The sequence below is a fragment of the Amblyomma mixtum genome, chromosome 7, assembly GCF_055824585.1.
Source record: "Amblyomma mixtum isolate Tamu chromosome 7, ASM5582458v1, whole genome shotgun sequence".
Classification (NCBI taxonomy): domain Eukaryota; kingdom Metazoa; phylum Arthropoda; class Arachnida; order Ixodida; family Ixodidae; genus Amblyomma; species Amblyomma mixtum.
Genome location: NC_143018.1, coordinates 55,205,138 through 55,219,502, shown reverse-complemented (window position 1 = coordinate 55,219,502; position 14,365 = coordinate 55,205,138). Strand labels below are relative to the sequence as shown.

Here is a 14,365-nt window from a genome sequence, read left to right as displayed (position 1 = left end):
GGCTACACCATTTCTCCTGGCCTTTGTTGGGTTTCGCTGTAGTGAAATGCTTAGAGACATAGGGCGTACCACGTGCAGACGAAAAAGGTTGTTGCAGACGAAAAAGTGGCAGGTGCAGACGAAAAGCGAAAAAGGTGCAGGCGAAAAAGCGGAATTGAAGCAATGACAGTAAAATTCATAGCATGACATCCTAGGTCATAGTTTACAGCACCAAGTGTGCCGTCCGACGCATTGGCTACAGCAAGCGACGCAGTGAAACGGGGGGAGTCTGGAACCTATGGTGCTACATCAGAATACAAATAGCACCCGTTGTTGTGAGGTTCGATCACGTGAAAACAGAAGACGATATGGAAAGAGGGCGTTGACGATAAAGCATTGGGGAAAGGAATTTGGAGCACAGAAGCTTACTGAGCTTCGCTCTGATCCTTCCTTTCATTCCACCAGCCATTCCCTGTAGAGTTCCAGCTCTGCTAGAAAGGTCGGGCGGCTAGGCGGACAATGGGTCCGTGAGTGCTTTCTCCTGTCCGCCTCATTTTATCCGCTGAGGACCCCCTAAGCGTTTATCAAAGCCACGCGTGATCTCGCATCGGCAGCCATAGCGTCGTTTTGATGCCGACCCACTCCGGGAAAGGTAGATTTACTGCAGTGTTTCTCCCAGCGCTGTTGACCCGCTTGTTTTATTTTTATGTAGTTGATGCAGTTTTGTTTCCTGTTTCTGCTTTTACTTCTCAGCTCCTTTACTGACCGCTCACTTCAGCGTCATTCAGTTCTCTGCTCCCGTACCTCACAGTGCTTGACTAAGGCTAAATTTCCTGCGACTATAATGCGACGTTTAGCTTTATACACAAGTAAAGTCCAACGGTCCTCCCACTCGTACACATAACTGCAGGTATATTTCAAACTATAGCATTTCATTCGAATATACGCTCTTCTCATACGTTTTCAGCGTACGGTCTTGAAATATGAGCGTGGCTCGTGAGTCTATGCTCTCCGCATTCAATTAAGTCTGAAACCCGCCTGCAAGCACTTCCCGATGATGACATTTCAACTGCAGCAGCGCTCAGGCCAACGACTGTAGTGAAGCTGATAAAAAGCAGCAGGGAAGAAATATCGGATTTGATCCTAGCAGGGAACATTGCACCGACGTCATCGGTGCCGATCACAAGCTCGCGCATGCCCGCACTTTTCACCATACCCGTAGAGCTTGGACATGAATATAATCCTCCGCCAGGGTGCGTGGGCGGCGGTATAGAAAATAGAGCCTACGGTGTTGTATTCAGCAGTAAAGGGCGAGCTCAGATCTACTTCATTTCAGACCGAACTGTGCCAGTTACAGGACTTTGTCGTGAACACGATTTCAAGTTTTGCTTTTCTTTAAATTGAAGGCAATTACATCTGACGCCTGCGAGCTCTGCCTGACATCCTAAGAGACCCTGGGTCCATTATCCTGAGGCACTGGGTTCGGGATACTGCTTTACGGCTACACCTTATCACCTGTTGTTCCACTCACCTGTGTGCAAAACAAGGTACAACGTCCTTCATCGTCCGCCCTCTGTGCATAACGCAGGCCGTCAAAATGCAACGAAGTAGCATTCATTCATTCTTAACGAGCTCTCAGGACCACCGGTGCTGTCACTGGCCAGGGGTACAAAGGAGATCTTCCCAAGCGCGCGCCTCTTTCTAATCTAGAGTGCTTTCCGCCGCAGGGGGTCTCATTTGCAGCGTGATGACAAGCTCCTGTCCCGGGTAAAGTGGCGCCTCAGAAATTAAGGATGGCGCCCTTTTGCCAGCGCCCTCCAGCGATGCATCCATGAAGGCAATGAATGCTAGCTTACAATACACAACGGTTGAAAGGAGGCGTTCTGTCTGGCTGCACTTTGCTGCGCGGCACAATGTTTGAACTCGTTGTTGACAGGTAATATACAAGCCTTTCAAATTGTTTACATACGTTGTTACCTCATGTGCCCGTTAGTCACTTTTGCATTATGAGCTAAGCAAAAACCAGAAATTTGCAGAAGTAACTTCATCGGTTTTGTCGCAGAACAGAAATAAATTTGGTGTTGGAAAAAGGCATTTTCCTATAATAGAACCAAATCGCCTGATGACGATGCATCCGTTCGTAGTAAGCGCTTCGTTGTAGACTGGCTGGCCGAATATGGCCTGTGCATCGGAAGCCACGCCTCGTGACAGCATCTATTTCCTCGAGTGCATGTTTTACTACCATTACCCCTGTTGCTGCCTTACCATTGCAAAGGCGCTCGCCTTGTACCCGCCAGCGTCTCACGCAGCTCCAAAAAGTAACTGACTCAGAAGATAAAAATAGCGGAACAAGAATAAGCAGTTTCTAGCGAAACTCAGCCAGCCTTTGCTCTTAGCTTGACCGGCCTGCACTTCGCTCCAGGCTAGACATCCAGTGGCCCAAAGCAGCCGGATGTCGTAGTTACTTCTACGCTAAGATCTCAGGAGCATTCTATAGCTCCGATGCTGAGCGCCATAATAGGATCCCTTGCCTTTCCCGGCGCATTATGAAGCATCAAATATTTATGGCCACTTCGTCCAGTGACTCTTCACTAACGGGGATGGCGAGTAGAAAGGAACGCATCGTCTTTGGGCGCAGGCAAAGACGTGAAGACCGCGGAAAAGAAGAGCAAAATTCGTCCGCCCTTCTATGTGTGCCGTGGCTCTCTCTCTTTCTCTCTTTTGCGAGGGAATCGTGGGTTTGCTGACGCGAGCCCGACTCTAAACGTAGGAAATGTGCGCGTGTTAGACCCAGCGTTGGTATCTTTTTCTGCCTGCAGCCTCGCTATTTACCTGTGCTTTGGTTACCCGATCAAGCTTTTGTTTGCAACTTGCACGTGTTTCCTAACCTCGGATGCAACTTGCTTCCGTTCTCCTGGCATAGTTGCGCTATCGTTGCGCTTTTATTCCTTTTTCCATTATTCCTACGTACGCTCGCTTTCCACCGCACCCTCCTGCGAATAACTTCTTGGGTAGCGCTGCCTTTACTCTGCTTCACTTCTTCCGACGTCGTTGTTGTCGCGTTTTGTTATCTTTTTTTTTTATTTTTCCTTGGCCTTATACCAAATGCTATATCTCCACGTTTCTGCTCGTTTTTCTTTTGTGCTATCGGCCTTCATCTTGTCTCGCGGTTTCGCTCGAGCGGCGTCTTCAGGCCGCCGCGCAAGCAAACATCCCTTCGGCACGAACATGGCGATGGCGAGCGCGAGTGAGTTCCCCGGCTCGGTTGAGAAGGAAAGGAGGAACGCCAGCGGTGAATGGCGTTTGAGGTTAGGAGAGAAAGAAGTGCAGCTCCGAAGTTGTGCGCGCACAGGTGCAACACTATACCCCCCCCATTCCTCTTTTCCCGCAGCCTGCCGCTGGCAAACATTGCAGCAGAAGGTTGCCACGCGCGACAAGGACAGCAAGAGCAGCCAGTGCGCGGTATCTTTCGCAAACAGCCCGCCGCCGCTGTCGGTGACGCCCGAAGGAGGAGAGCACTTCAACGCTTACACTAAAGGCGCGCACACGCTTGAGCACACACGGAGACAGCGCAGCAGAATGAGAGAGGGGGGTGGAGGCTGGATGTGAAGTGAGTCAATACTCTGCGCCCTGTTTGGCGAACTACACAACAACAACAAAGCAATAACTGTACTTAATATAGTGGTGCTGTCATAGAAGTGAAATTAGTTACAAGTGTGGTTACAGTGTCTTGCCTATTACGACAGGTTTCTAAGAAAAGGAACTTTCAAGCACAAACAGAATATAGGGCGAGGCTGATAGAGATACAAGGGTCCTCTTCCTCCACAAATACTGTGTCGCAGGAGCCTTTGAAATGCAGTCTTGGCGTTTATTGCTATTTGCTCTAAACCAGCCCACCATAGAGCAACTGAACACAAAATATCGTAACAGGAAACCGCCACAAGGCTTTGTTGTACCGAGAGGATGCGCCATATGGCGTAGAAGAAGGCGATGTAAATAACTGGAGAGGGAAGCAACATCATGCTGTTGATGTCTTTACCGGAAGTGTCTCATGGCGTTTGAAAAGACCCAAGTTGCTCCTCCCGTAGACCATCGAGCACCTGCCACAGTTGGCAGGTGGAGGCGCCGAACAGACGAGAAGTGTCTGGTGACGTCAAATCCCTCCACCCAATGGTGTGGAGATGTTGCAACCCTCGAGTCAATGAGATCTCTCCGCTGTGGTGATGCCATTGCCTCCTAGCCAATCAGGATTTTTTGCACAACGCTGGACGGTCGCCGTTGAGTTTTTGTTCCACGTAGGCTTCGATGCTATCGCATAAAAGCCACAGCCAGCTCAACGAAGACTAAAAGCTTAGAGGTAAGCATACCCCACAATCACCTTCCTCCTCATGGCGAGCTTCTCTGGCCCACTCTAGCTGCGCGATCAGCTACGGCTGACCGGGCGGGCCCGCAGCATAGCAGAAGCTGTCAGTGTCCGGGACTGAGGACTCCGCTCACAAGGAGCAGTCCACCAGTCACCCTTCCTAAAATTATTTTTTAATCACCACCACCAACACCCAGTTTTGAGCAGACAAAAGTGTTGTCGTTTTGAACCTGAAGGGGGCGTACTCAGGAATGTGGCCTATGGCGTTCGGTGATAGAGGCTGGGACGACCCGACATACTGCGCGGGTCCACACTGGACGGAGGGGCAAAAAGATAGCGTTGGACTCAGGTGGAACAAAACAGATATATTCAGGAAACACATATTATCGAGCACATGAGGCAGAGGCTGGGTCCCCAAGCTTACATGCCACAGCGTTTTGCACCGGAGTCTCCGTCAGAAGGAACGGAGGGGCTGCGGAGTTGACCTTGTTCGTTCGATGAGGCTCACGTTCTCCCCGATGGCATGGGTGCTTGGTGCGCCGGAGGATCGCCTACCCGCGGGGTCGTCTCGGGCCTTTCTTGTCCCTCTCCTAACTCGCTTACCTTGTTTTCCTCATCCATTTGGGCGATTCCCCTTTCCAGGCTGGAGGGTCTCTCTCGCCCCCCTCTCACGCCAGCGCCTGCGGTATTGACGCTCTTCCCCGGACATCCCGCAGGCTCGGGTCTTTTTTCCCTCCTGCGGCAACCCTGTCACTCTTGGGGGTGTTCCTGACCAGTTGAATGCTTGTCGGCGGCGAATGAAGGTGATGGCCAGGTTGTCAGCCTTCCTTGGCCCCCTACATTAGATGATTGCTTGCGCCATACAGTCTGTTGTTCAAGCGCCTCCCGTGTCCGACAAGGGGAAGATGCCGCCGGAGATAACGGCCTTTCGGAGACGCGTAGCGCACTGTCATCTATTCAAGACGAAAAGTGACGCAGGGTGTAATGTGCCGCATTTGATTACACCATTCAGGTGACCTTGCCAGTAGAAATTGTTGTCAAGGAATAGAGGGAAGAAGGTGTTAGTATTACTGCTGTACCCTCTTTACAGCAGGAAAGCAGTAAAGTGTTTGGATTTTAATTTCATTGTAGGCGCATAGCTCACCATGCGCGCTCTAGGTAAAAGTGAGGCATCACAGCGCTGCTTTACAGCATATGGCAGTAAAACAACTATTACTCCACGCAACATACTGCAGCCAGGGTGGCCGAGCAGCCCGCATCTTGCCTCCGACCACGAGGGGAGTTTTCTGTCGTACTTCACATCTGACCGCATCATCATCGTAGTCTTGATAAAGAGCTTCTGAAATTCAACCATCCACTCCCTGCACCACTTTCGACCACCTTAACCCCCGAAAGTTCCTGTAATCGCATCTCCCTACAATCCGGTGTGCGGTTTTCTGCTGCGTTTTCCTTCTTTTGGCACCGCCGCCAATATACCTTAAGGGAGCATTGATTACCTCTCGTTTGCTTGGCGATCTCCGCCACCATTTCTACCTTCCTTCTTTTGAACTAGGATATCATTAACTCGCGTTTGTGCGCGTACTCGTGCCTCATAGCTTAGTAACGGCATAATTAAGGTGTTATGTGCCCTCAAACAAACAGTGTACTCTTGAAGTTGAAGCGGCTACTCGATAAAATACATTCTCCTTTGTTCTCTCTGTACACGAAGTCTCTAGTTTATTGGTTCTGCACCACCACTGCACAGAGATGATTGAAATAACTGAGAAAGGACGCGCACTGTTAAGAGCCAGGAATTACTCTTCATTTAAAAGATCGCTGCAGAGTAACGAGTGTACCACACTGGGCCTTTATTTATTATTAAAAAATTATTTGCGAACTGCGGACCATGGTTAGGTCTAAGATGGAGTGTACCGAGAGTGTAGTATTGACGTGGCAACGTACGTACTTGCGTGTACAAAGGAGCGTGGCAGGTTAGAATATGGCCCATCGGGAACGTTCACAACGTTAAAAATTTCATTTTATTCAATACAGCTATACTGTTCGGCCCTTCCCCGTGATAACCTGCTGCTAGCAGATTTAGTGGTATCATGAGCCTAGGACTCAGAACCACTGGGTTTAGATTCTAGCACAGAACATCAATTAGTTGATCGCTACAGTCACAAATGACGGAAGATCTTATAGACTTCATACTTAAAACAGCGCGAAAGACGGGACAAAAGGACGAGACAACACAGCACCTGTGTTGTCTCCTTCTTTTGTCCCGATTTCGCGCTGTTTTAAGTATGAACCTTCACCAACAAGCCCAGTTAGCCACACTTATAGATTTCGAACTGCTGTGGAAACATTGCGAGTAGTGAGCACCTTGCTTTCCGGGTCGTAGCTCTTCTTGAGACTTTAGCGACGAATGTTAAAAAAAGATGCCCAGGCTTAGCTTGGTTAAGCCAAGAATGCGTTGCATATTGCGCGGTCTTTTTGCGCGAGGTATTGCTTGGCGGCACTGGATTTTCTCAGCAGCTTTTCCTCCGTGACGTATGGATGGATGGATGGATGGATGGATGGATAGGAGCGCCCCCTTTGAAACGGGGCGGTGGCCACCGCCACCATGCTCAGCCGTCTTTTTTTTATTTTTTTTTTTTATTTTTTACGTGGTTTAGTGACGGCACGTCACGTGGTTTGGTGGCTGCCCGGCCGCGCCCAAGGGCTGAACTGAGTGATTGCAAAATGCTACGCATAAAAGCTCTGTGAATTGCTGGGAGCGTGATGCAGGAAGCGTTCGCACATGCAGGGCTTTCCATCCGTTTATGTTGCTGCATGAACAGCAGCAAAAGATTATTAGAAGCACTAAAGTGCTCTAGGGTATCTTTCGTCTCCTTGCCCTTTCCTTTGTCTCGAGTTTTATCTTCCGCATCGCTCCAAGAAGAATAGCCTCTGTGTTGCGTGCATATTTATGTCGCATAGTTTATGTTGTCTCTTCGCAATCCTCTTGCTGATTCCTCCGTCTTCTGCTTGACGCTGGTGGAAAGGACGATGTGTCCCGTGCATATTTATCGCCCCGGAGCGACGCTTGTTTTCTCGCCATGCCACCCTCGGCGTCTTGCAATTACCGAGTGGCATCTTTACGGCTGAGGACCTCGGGGGAAGTTGTTCGAGGATTGTTCCCCATGCCTGTCTCCTTTTGCGGAGCTGAGTGTGTGCCAACGTCTATATCTCTTTCTTCCTGTCTTTTCTTTCTTCGCTTCTTCGTTCATGCTTTTCTATCGCTCCCCCCTCGTGCCAAGTCTGTTCTTCGTTCTCTTACAGCTCTCCCATTTTCTTACGATTATTGCGCTCGTGCAACTCCTAGGAGAACTTTAGTTTCTTGTATAGCCCTCCTCTGCGCAAGTGAACTTAAAACACTAATTTGAATTGTTCAGCAAGGCGATTCTAGGATCCCTTGTTTCTGTTTGTTTGTACAAGAACTTCAGTTTATTCTCTATCGTGTAATTTACACGACTGCTCATTGAACGTGTTCTGTTTCAACAGGCAAAGAAAGGTTTCAGTTTTTGCTGTATCCGACAGCATGTTGTCTCCTGCACCGAGGCCGTTTATGCGACACGGCGCCGCATTGCAATAATCATATCAGCGCTAACAGAAAGTCAAAATGAAACCAAGAGGGAAGAAAGAAGAAGGGCGTAGACTAAACGACCAATAACGCCACAATGCGGCAGCTGCGTCCGCTAAAATTCAATTTCGAGCGCTGGAAATAGCGTGGAATGTCCTATCTTCGCGACTGCAAACTAAAAAATAAATAAAGAATACCAGCATTCCGCTCTATTTCTGTAATGAGCACAAGAAACTTTAGTGGCAATTTCACATGATGATGTGAATGAAATAGCTGTTCCATAATGCTGCAGTAACAAGAACGTTGGACATGCAGTCTAAATAACAGTTGTTCCTGTTAGAACAAGCTAAGGATCGCAACAAATCACTCGCAAAAGTTTCGAGAATTTTATCCGAATATAAACAAGACGCAGAAGCCAACGTGAAAGTTCCCACATTCAAAAGCAGATTGAGGTGTTAAGGGTTAATGTTCGTGAACGTTAACCTACAGAACCTTATAGCAAGCAGTACTGAATGTTGTCATACTAATAATGTGTTTATCGGAGAAGTTATCAAGATGGAGCGCCGTGAAATGCTGCACTAGAGGACACTGGCTTGTGCGCCTGTAATGTGAAGGTTGTACGAGAGGATACTCTCATATGTAGTCTTCCCGAGAAGCAGGCAGGAATAGAAACCAAGACATCGAAATCAAACTATTCTGAGATAGCTGTACCTCTAAAGAGAGGGAACTGTTTGGTTATGGCCGCGCAAAACTTCCGTTAATCGAGGAATATGATGGCTCTTCGCCAAGCGCTATTTAGCAACAAAACTTCGCGCTGGGCTAGTGGTAGGACATAGTTGAAACATGGTTCAGCGCAAAATACAAACACAGATAAAGGAAACGACACACACGGAGCGCTCCGTGTGTGTCGTTTCCTTTATCTGTGGTCGTCTTTTGCGCTGAACCAAATTTCGCTATTCAACCATCATATGAGAGGCACAGGTCAGCATGCCTTTCACGATACTGTGGCAATGAATGGATTAACCAGACGCTCAGGGAGTGTATTTTGTAAAGTTTGATTTTGTTTACCTTTCATTGAGTCCTGTATCGCTTCTGAATTCAGTCATTTATTCAGTCCTGGATTGAGTCAGGGGTCGCTTCTGTCATGCTGCTTTGGCCTAGGCGTCCGGAGGATGTCATTTTCGGCGTGTCGCCGGCGTTTTGGTCAAGGGTAAGAGAGAATACGCCGCGAGTAGAACAGCAATCAGTGACGTTAACCGACACTCTTTCAGGATGGCGTGCCTCTCCCCCTATTTGAAGCGTCGACTCGCAAAAAGGCCAGGGTTGAATTCATCGGGCCAGCTGCGGGTACAGGCAAGGAGGATTTGTGCATTTTTGCACAACCAATCAACCAACCTGACTAAAAATAAATGAATAAAGTTTTCTCTCGGCTCTACTGTTCTTTTCGTAACCGTGCTCCACGGTTTCTCATTCCATGACATGAATACCTTCACACACTAGTGTTGACTGTCGAAATATTCGGTGAATGGCATCTGAGTACTGCCATCCGGCGAAACAAGTACGTCAATATTGCTTCTCTCATGCTTCTCGGACATTTTGAGCGAAGCGTGAATGAAAAGAATGTCCTTCTTCGTACGGGCATTGCTCCTCCCTTTCTTTCACCCTGTGTTTGGTAATATGAAACTGTTGTAAGGATGAAAACATAATCAAGCAGTTTTAATTCCACCGCTTCCTTCTGCTGTGCCCTTAGCTTTACTGCTCTGTTTTTCTTTCTACGGACTACACTGGCGCCTACGCATCGCGTGTGACTTGGTGCGTGAAACTGGCGGAGATCCGTCCATATAATATGTAAATAACTGGCACGAAAATTGCGTATAATGCGCCGGAAAGCCCATGCGCATACCCGGTCGCATATGCAGATAACGCACGAATATACATAAAAGGCGGGTTCTTTGTTTTACAGTGGGGTAAATGTTTGGTTTTTCTCAGATATTTCAAACCGTATGGAAAATAGCATGTGATGAAAGTCATCGAACGTTCCTGTGTCTGTGACAACGCTGAGAGCCCCTTCCAGCATCGGCGGTCTGCCGTTTCTCCAGAAATAGTACTCTGGGCTAAGTGAAAAAGAAATGCGTGGGCCCAAGTAAAACGAATGCATTGAATGCAGAAATGATTCAATGCTAATGACATTACCTGCAACTGATTTATGTGTAAAGGTGATAAGTTACTGTTTTCTGCGGCTGAAAGTTCCGAGTATATCGATAAGGGCTATTTCTTGGTTCTGCATGTAGGAATCGCAAGGTAATACTGGCAGTTGCGATCGCGGCAATATTGATTATGCACTGCTTGAACGTGACAATAGTTTCTGCAACGAGCAAGTCTTTTGTGTGCTGTTGCAACGCTGATAATTTTTGTAATTTGGCTGTTTCGCATTAACAGAAAAAAACAGAATAGGTATCTTACTTTAAGAAGATATTGCATACCTCGGTAAAACGAAACAGGCCTCCGTGGGTGTGAATCTACACCATTTCAAATTTCCGTTTAAGATTGTTATCCTTAAACATCGCCTAATGGTTGTACTTTTCAGAATTTCTTCTACAGTGGAGTGCATTTACGAGTGCACTTTAAATCTTTGCTTATATTCGAGATCGCTACGGTCAGTGCAAGCCTACCCTATTTATAAAATATATAAGCCTGCTTGTTTTTTTATGTACTTTGCAAGAGGTCTGTACTCTGTGTCAGAACGTGTTCCGGGTGGTGTAGAGACGGCGAGCTCGAATTGTATGTTTGATTATTATGAAGAGCACCGCTCTGGCATCAACCCTACACTGTGTATATGTCATGGTTGGATATTCGTTTAAAACGGTGGGGGACAAGTCTCCTTCGGGCTAATTCGTGTTCGTTCATTTTGACTGCGTGGTGCGAAGCACACATGGACGAGTACATAGGCCGACAGGGACGCTCCAATGAAGTCTGTCGGCAGCAGGCGCCCGTCCTTGTTGTTCTGTATTTCTTGTCCTTGTGTGTTTCTAGCCGCGCTGTCAACATGAATCTTTATTTAGCCTTCTGCATCACTACGATGCGCCCGTACACTTGTCCTAAGTAAGTGAAACCGCTGCTATCATGCGCTCCCGAGCCGGTCACACGTTCCAGAAGTTCCTTAGAGCTACTTGCCTGTACTCCCCTGCGAACTAACAAATTGTTCGTATTAAAGACTTTGTTTCTCTCTCGCCCTCTTGAACGAAATTTTGAAAACATTCATGTAATTTAAAAGGCCAGAATTTAACTGGTGGAAGTTTGTATAAAGACTGCAACAATCCCCAACAAATTTTTTTTAGACAGTCTATACACTGTCCATAGATCTGTCTATAAAGTCTATAGACTCTCCATAGACAGATCCTAGAGAACAGTCTATAGGCAATAAAAATTCTATAGACAATCTAGAGGCAATCTAAAGATTCACGGCCATAGACGAATAGACAAAGAACCATCTATAGGAAGGCAATAAGTTCTATAAGATGCCTATAGACCATTTTTATAAGGAATAGGTGGCGGAACATCGCACGTACAGCGTCATCAAAATGTATTCAGGTTCCATGTTTTTCTTCGGAGCACTATAACGGAGCCCTTGATTACATCACCTTAAAGATTAAAAATCCTTGAAAGGCGAAGACGGAGCTTCTATTCGAAATTCATATATTTACAACTTCAACGCTGAAATAACTGGTCCAGTAGAGGGCTCAAAATACAAGCAATGACATCTGAAAGAAAAAGGTACAAGGAAAGTTGAAAAACCATGGCGAAAATGAAGACAACAAAGTGCAGCAGAAATGTCGGCTTGTTAAGTAAGGGATTTTCGGAAACGAAATACGTTCTTGGGCAGTGAACTCCTGTAGTAAATACAAGAAGAGGCGATGAACCACAGCAGGCGCCAATGCAGGCGAAGATCGACCGAGTGATTGCGCGGATCACTACCAGCTACCTGTGGAGATCACAACATATTTCTAAGCCCCTAACGGACATTTTTTTTTTTCAAAAATAATGCCGAGAGGTAATTTAGTACGTGTGCCGTCATCTGTCGCCAAACCACAAAAATGCTTTGCACGAACCCTACTCGCCTGAAACGAACACAGTTTGTCAGAAAACACACGAGATGCTGAACTTGTCATGAGTCAGAAACAACAGTGGGCTTATGGCAAGCCAGGCTCATCCAAGTCTTCTAGGGAGCTAAGACAATGGTTACTTCAGCGGACTAGTGTAACCAACCTCGTAGATTAGGCTGCAGCAGCCCTAAATAATGAGCCCCGACTACCGGCCTCCGGATACCTCCATCCTCTTGAGCAAATTAAAAGTATTTGTATCAGTAAATCAAAAACGAAGCGAACCTTTATATTCATAATGTGGGGCACAGCGCGAAGAAGACGAAGGACGAAGCAATAAGACTACCCAGACGAGCGCTGACTCGAAACTGACTTTTTTATTGAAAGGAGCAAACATATATACACAATAATCACGTGGAAAAACAGATCAAAGAGCATTTGTCTTTTATATCACGATGGAAAGAAATGCATTCTTTTTCTAGTTTCTTACTATGCTCGGAAGGTATCACGGCTATTCCTTTTTGGAGAAAAGAGTGCGTTAGAAATTAAAATGGTAATAAAATTTTGCTTCGCTTCAGGGATTTCCTGTTGCTCTGCTAGAATTTGATTTCAAGGACGGAATGGCGGCTGCTCCATATCATTTGTGCGGCTGCGACTTTCTGTTCTGACAGATTTTCTTTCTTGTTTTTCTATCCTTGTTGGTTATATTATATTAATTGGCAGATGGGAATCCTATTATATTCGGCTGCTTGGTTTCGTAGTGTTGTTCATTTTGGATCGTACCAAGACATCCGTGGGTTGCTGGGCTTCAAGAAAATTTATGAGATGCGGTTTAAAGGAAAACAGAGGGAAACTTAAAATTTTTGCTCTTAGTAAACTTCGATTCTGTGACTCTTTCTGTGTGAGTTGATACTCGACCGGCAACAAATCGAATTTCTTTCAGGGAAAAGCGCGTTTAAAAACTGCGTTTAAAAACACCACTCTGTTCACACTCGTGACATCTTCACCGGAAAAGACTCCGTGATCACCGTTTCAAAGTTAATGGCGGTGCCAAATTGCTTCTGAGATGGGCTTCGTAAACTCTGTGTCTAAGCAAGCGGTTTACTTACGAAATCAGCAGGGATGACAACACATCTACTTAAATTTTTGCCGTTCTCGATGTTTTGAAAGCTTTATTTTAAATTAAAATAACATCTCTGTAGTTAGAACGTGATATCGCATAGCGTTACACGCCTGCTTTAGTGTGTTTACAGGGCCCCTTTACCGGTAACAATAAATGAAGTGACTTCAGCTCGGAGGCTAATTTTTGTTCTGTTTTTGTTCCAGGTGAGTTTTCCTCGGCGCAACGTCTGCAATTTTTTTTTTTTTGGTGCCGGCTTGCTGCGGTGAGCTCCGCTTCATGAAGAATGAATCCTTAGGTGAGTGCAGACTTCCGAGCCCAGTGGGAGCGTGATAACAGCCAGTCCATTCAGTTCTAAACACCGAGTCTGATTGCGTGGGGAGGTGAAAAGGTTCTCAATGCCTAAGCAAGACAGAAATGAACGAATGACAGTTTTAATCGAGCCTGTAAATGCGTAGGGAGACTGATGACAGACAGAGATTGCCGTCGACATCAATGAAGGAAAATTTGTAACGAAAAACAAACACTGTCTTGAACCCTTGCGTTTCTTTTTTCTCAAATGGCGGCTGTTATTTCTGGTGTTCATTTGGAAACACATTTCCTGATTGATTCTAGTTACCAGCGGGAGTTCAGTGTCTTTACTGTAGCTAATTCCTTGGCCCTACTTACTGAGTTTAAATAAATATTCATAGCCCAACTTTCATTGAAATCTTTATTGTCTGACATATACGTTAACCTCGACTTACTGATGGTGAGCGTTCTTTACTTCCCCTCGGTGATGTTGATCTTTCGGGCTCAGTGCTACTGGCTGGCATACAGGCTTCACCTGCCACTTTGTTGCAAACGTGTCACGTGACTATGGTGCATATGACCTTCTATGCCCGCCACGGCAGGAGCAGTAAACATCGCGAGGCATGCTTGCCATGTGAAGTGGAGATCAGTGGTGGGCGTGGCCGTGCGCTCACTGAGGCCGCGCGATTTTATAATTTGGCAAAAAAATAAAAATCACCGAGCGAAACCACCGTGGTTAATCGCGTTTTCGCAGTTCTTAGATTTTTTAGTAGCGAAGGTAAATTCAGCCGCACATTTCAGCGTAATAGTTGAAATTAATCTATTAGAAATTGGTTATGCCACTTACTACGCAACATGATGCACCCGTTTTCTCATCACAACAAACTCTGGTATAGCAGTCAGGCAGACGC

The 14,365-nt window shown here is 46.5% G+C and overlaps 1 protein-coding gene across 4 annotated transcripts in view; it reads left to right on the top strand.

The window, feature by feature from the left end:
• LOC149336124 (uncharacterized) overlaps positions 1 to 14,365 on the top strand; it is a 237,135-nt gene that overhangs the window by 90,817 nt on the left and 131,953 nt on the right. The window contains exon 2 of one of the 4 annotated variants that reach the window (XM_089552615.1): positions 13,370 to 13,461. The exons of the other annotated variants lie outside the window; for them this stretch is intronic. Coding sequence (XP_089408741.1) covers positions 13,443 to 13,461 — 19 coding nt within the window. The 5' untranslated portion in view covers positions 13,370 to 13,442. The remainder of the gene's footprint in view (positions 1 to 13,369; positions 13,462 to 14,365) is intronic. 4 annotated transcript variants of the gene reach the window in all.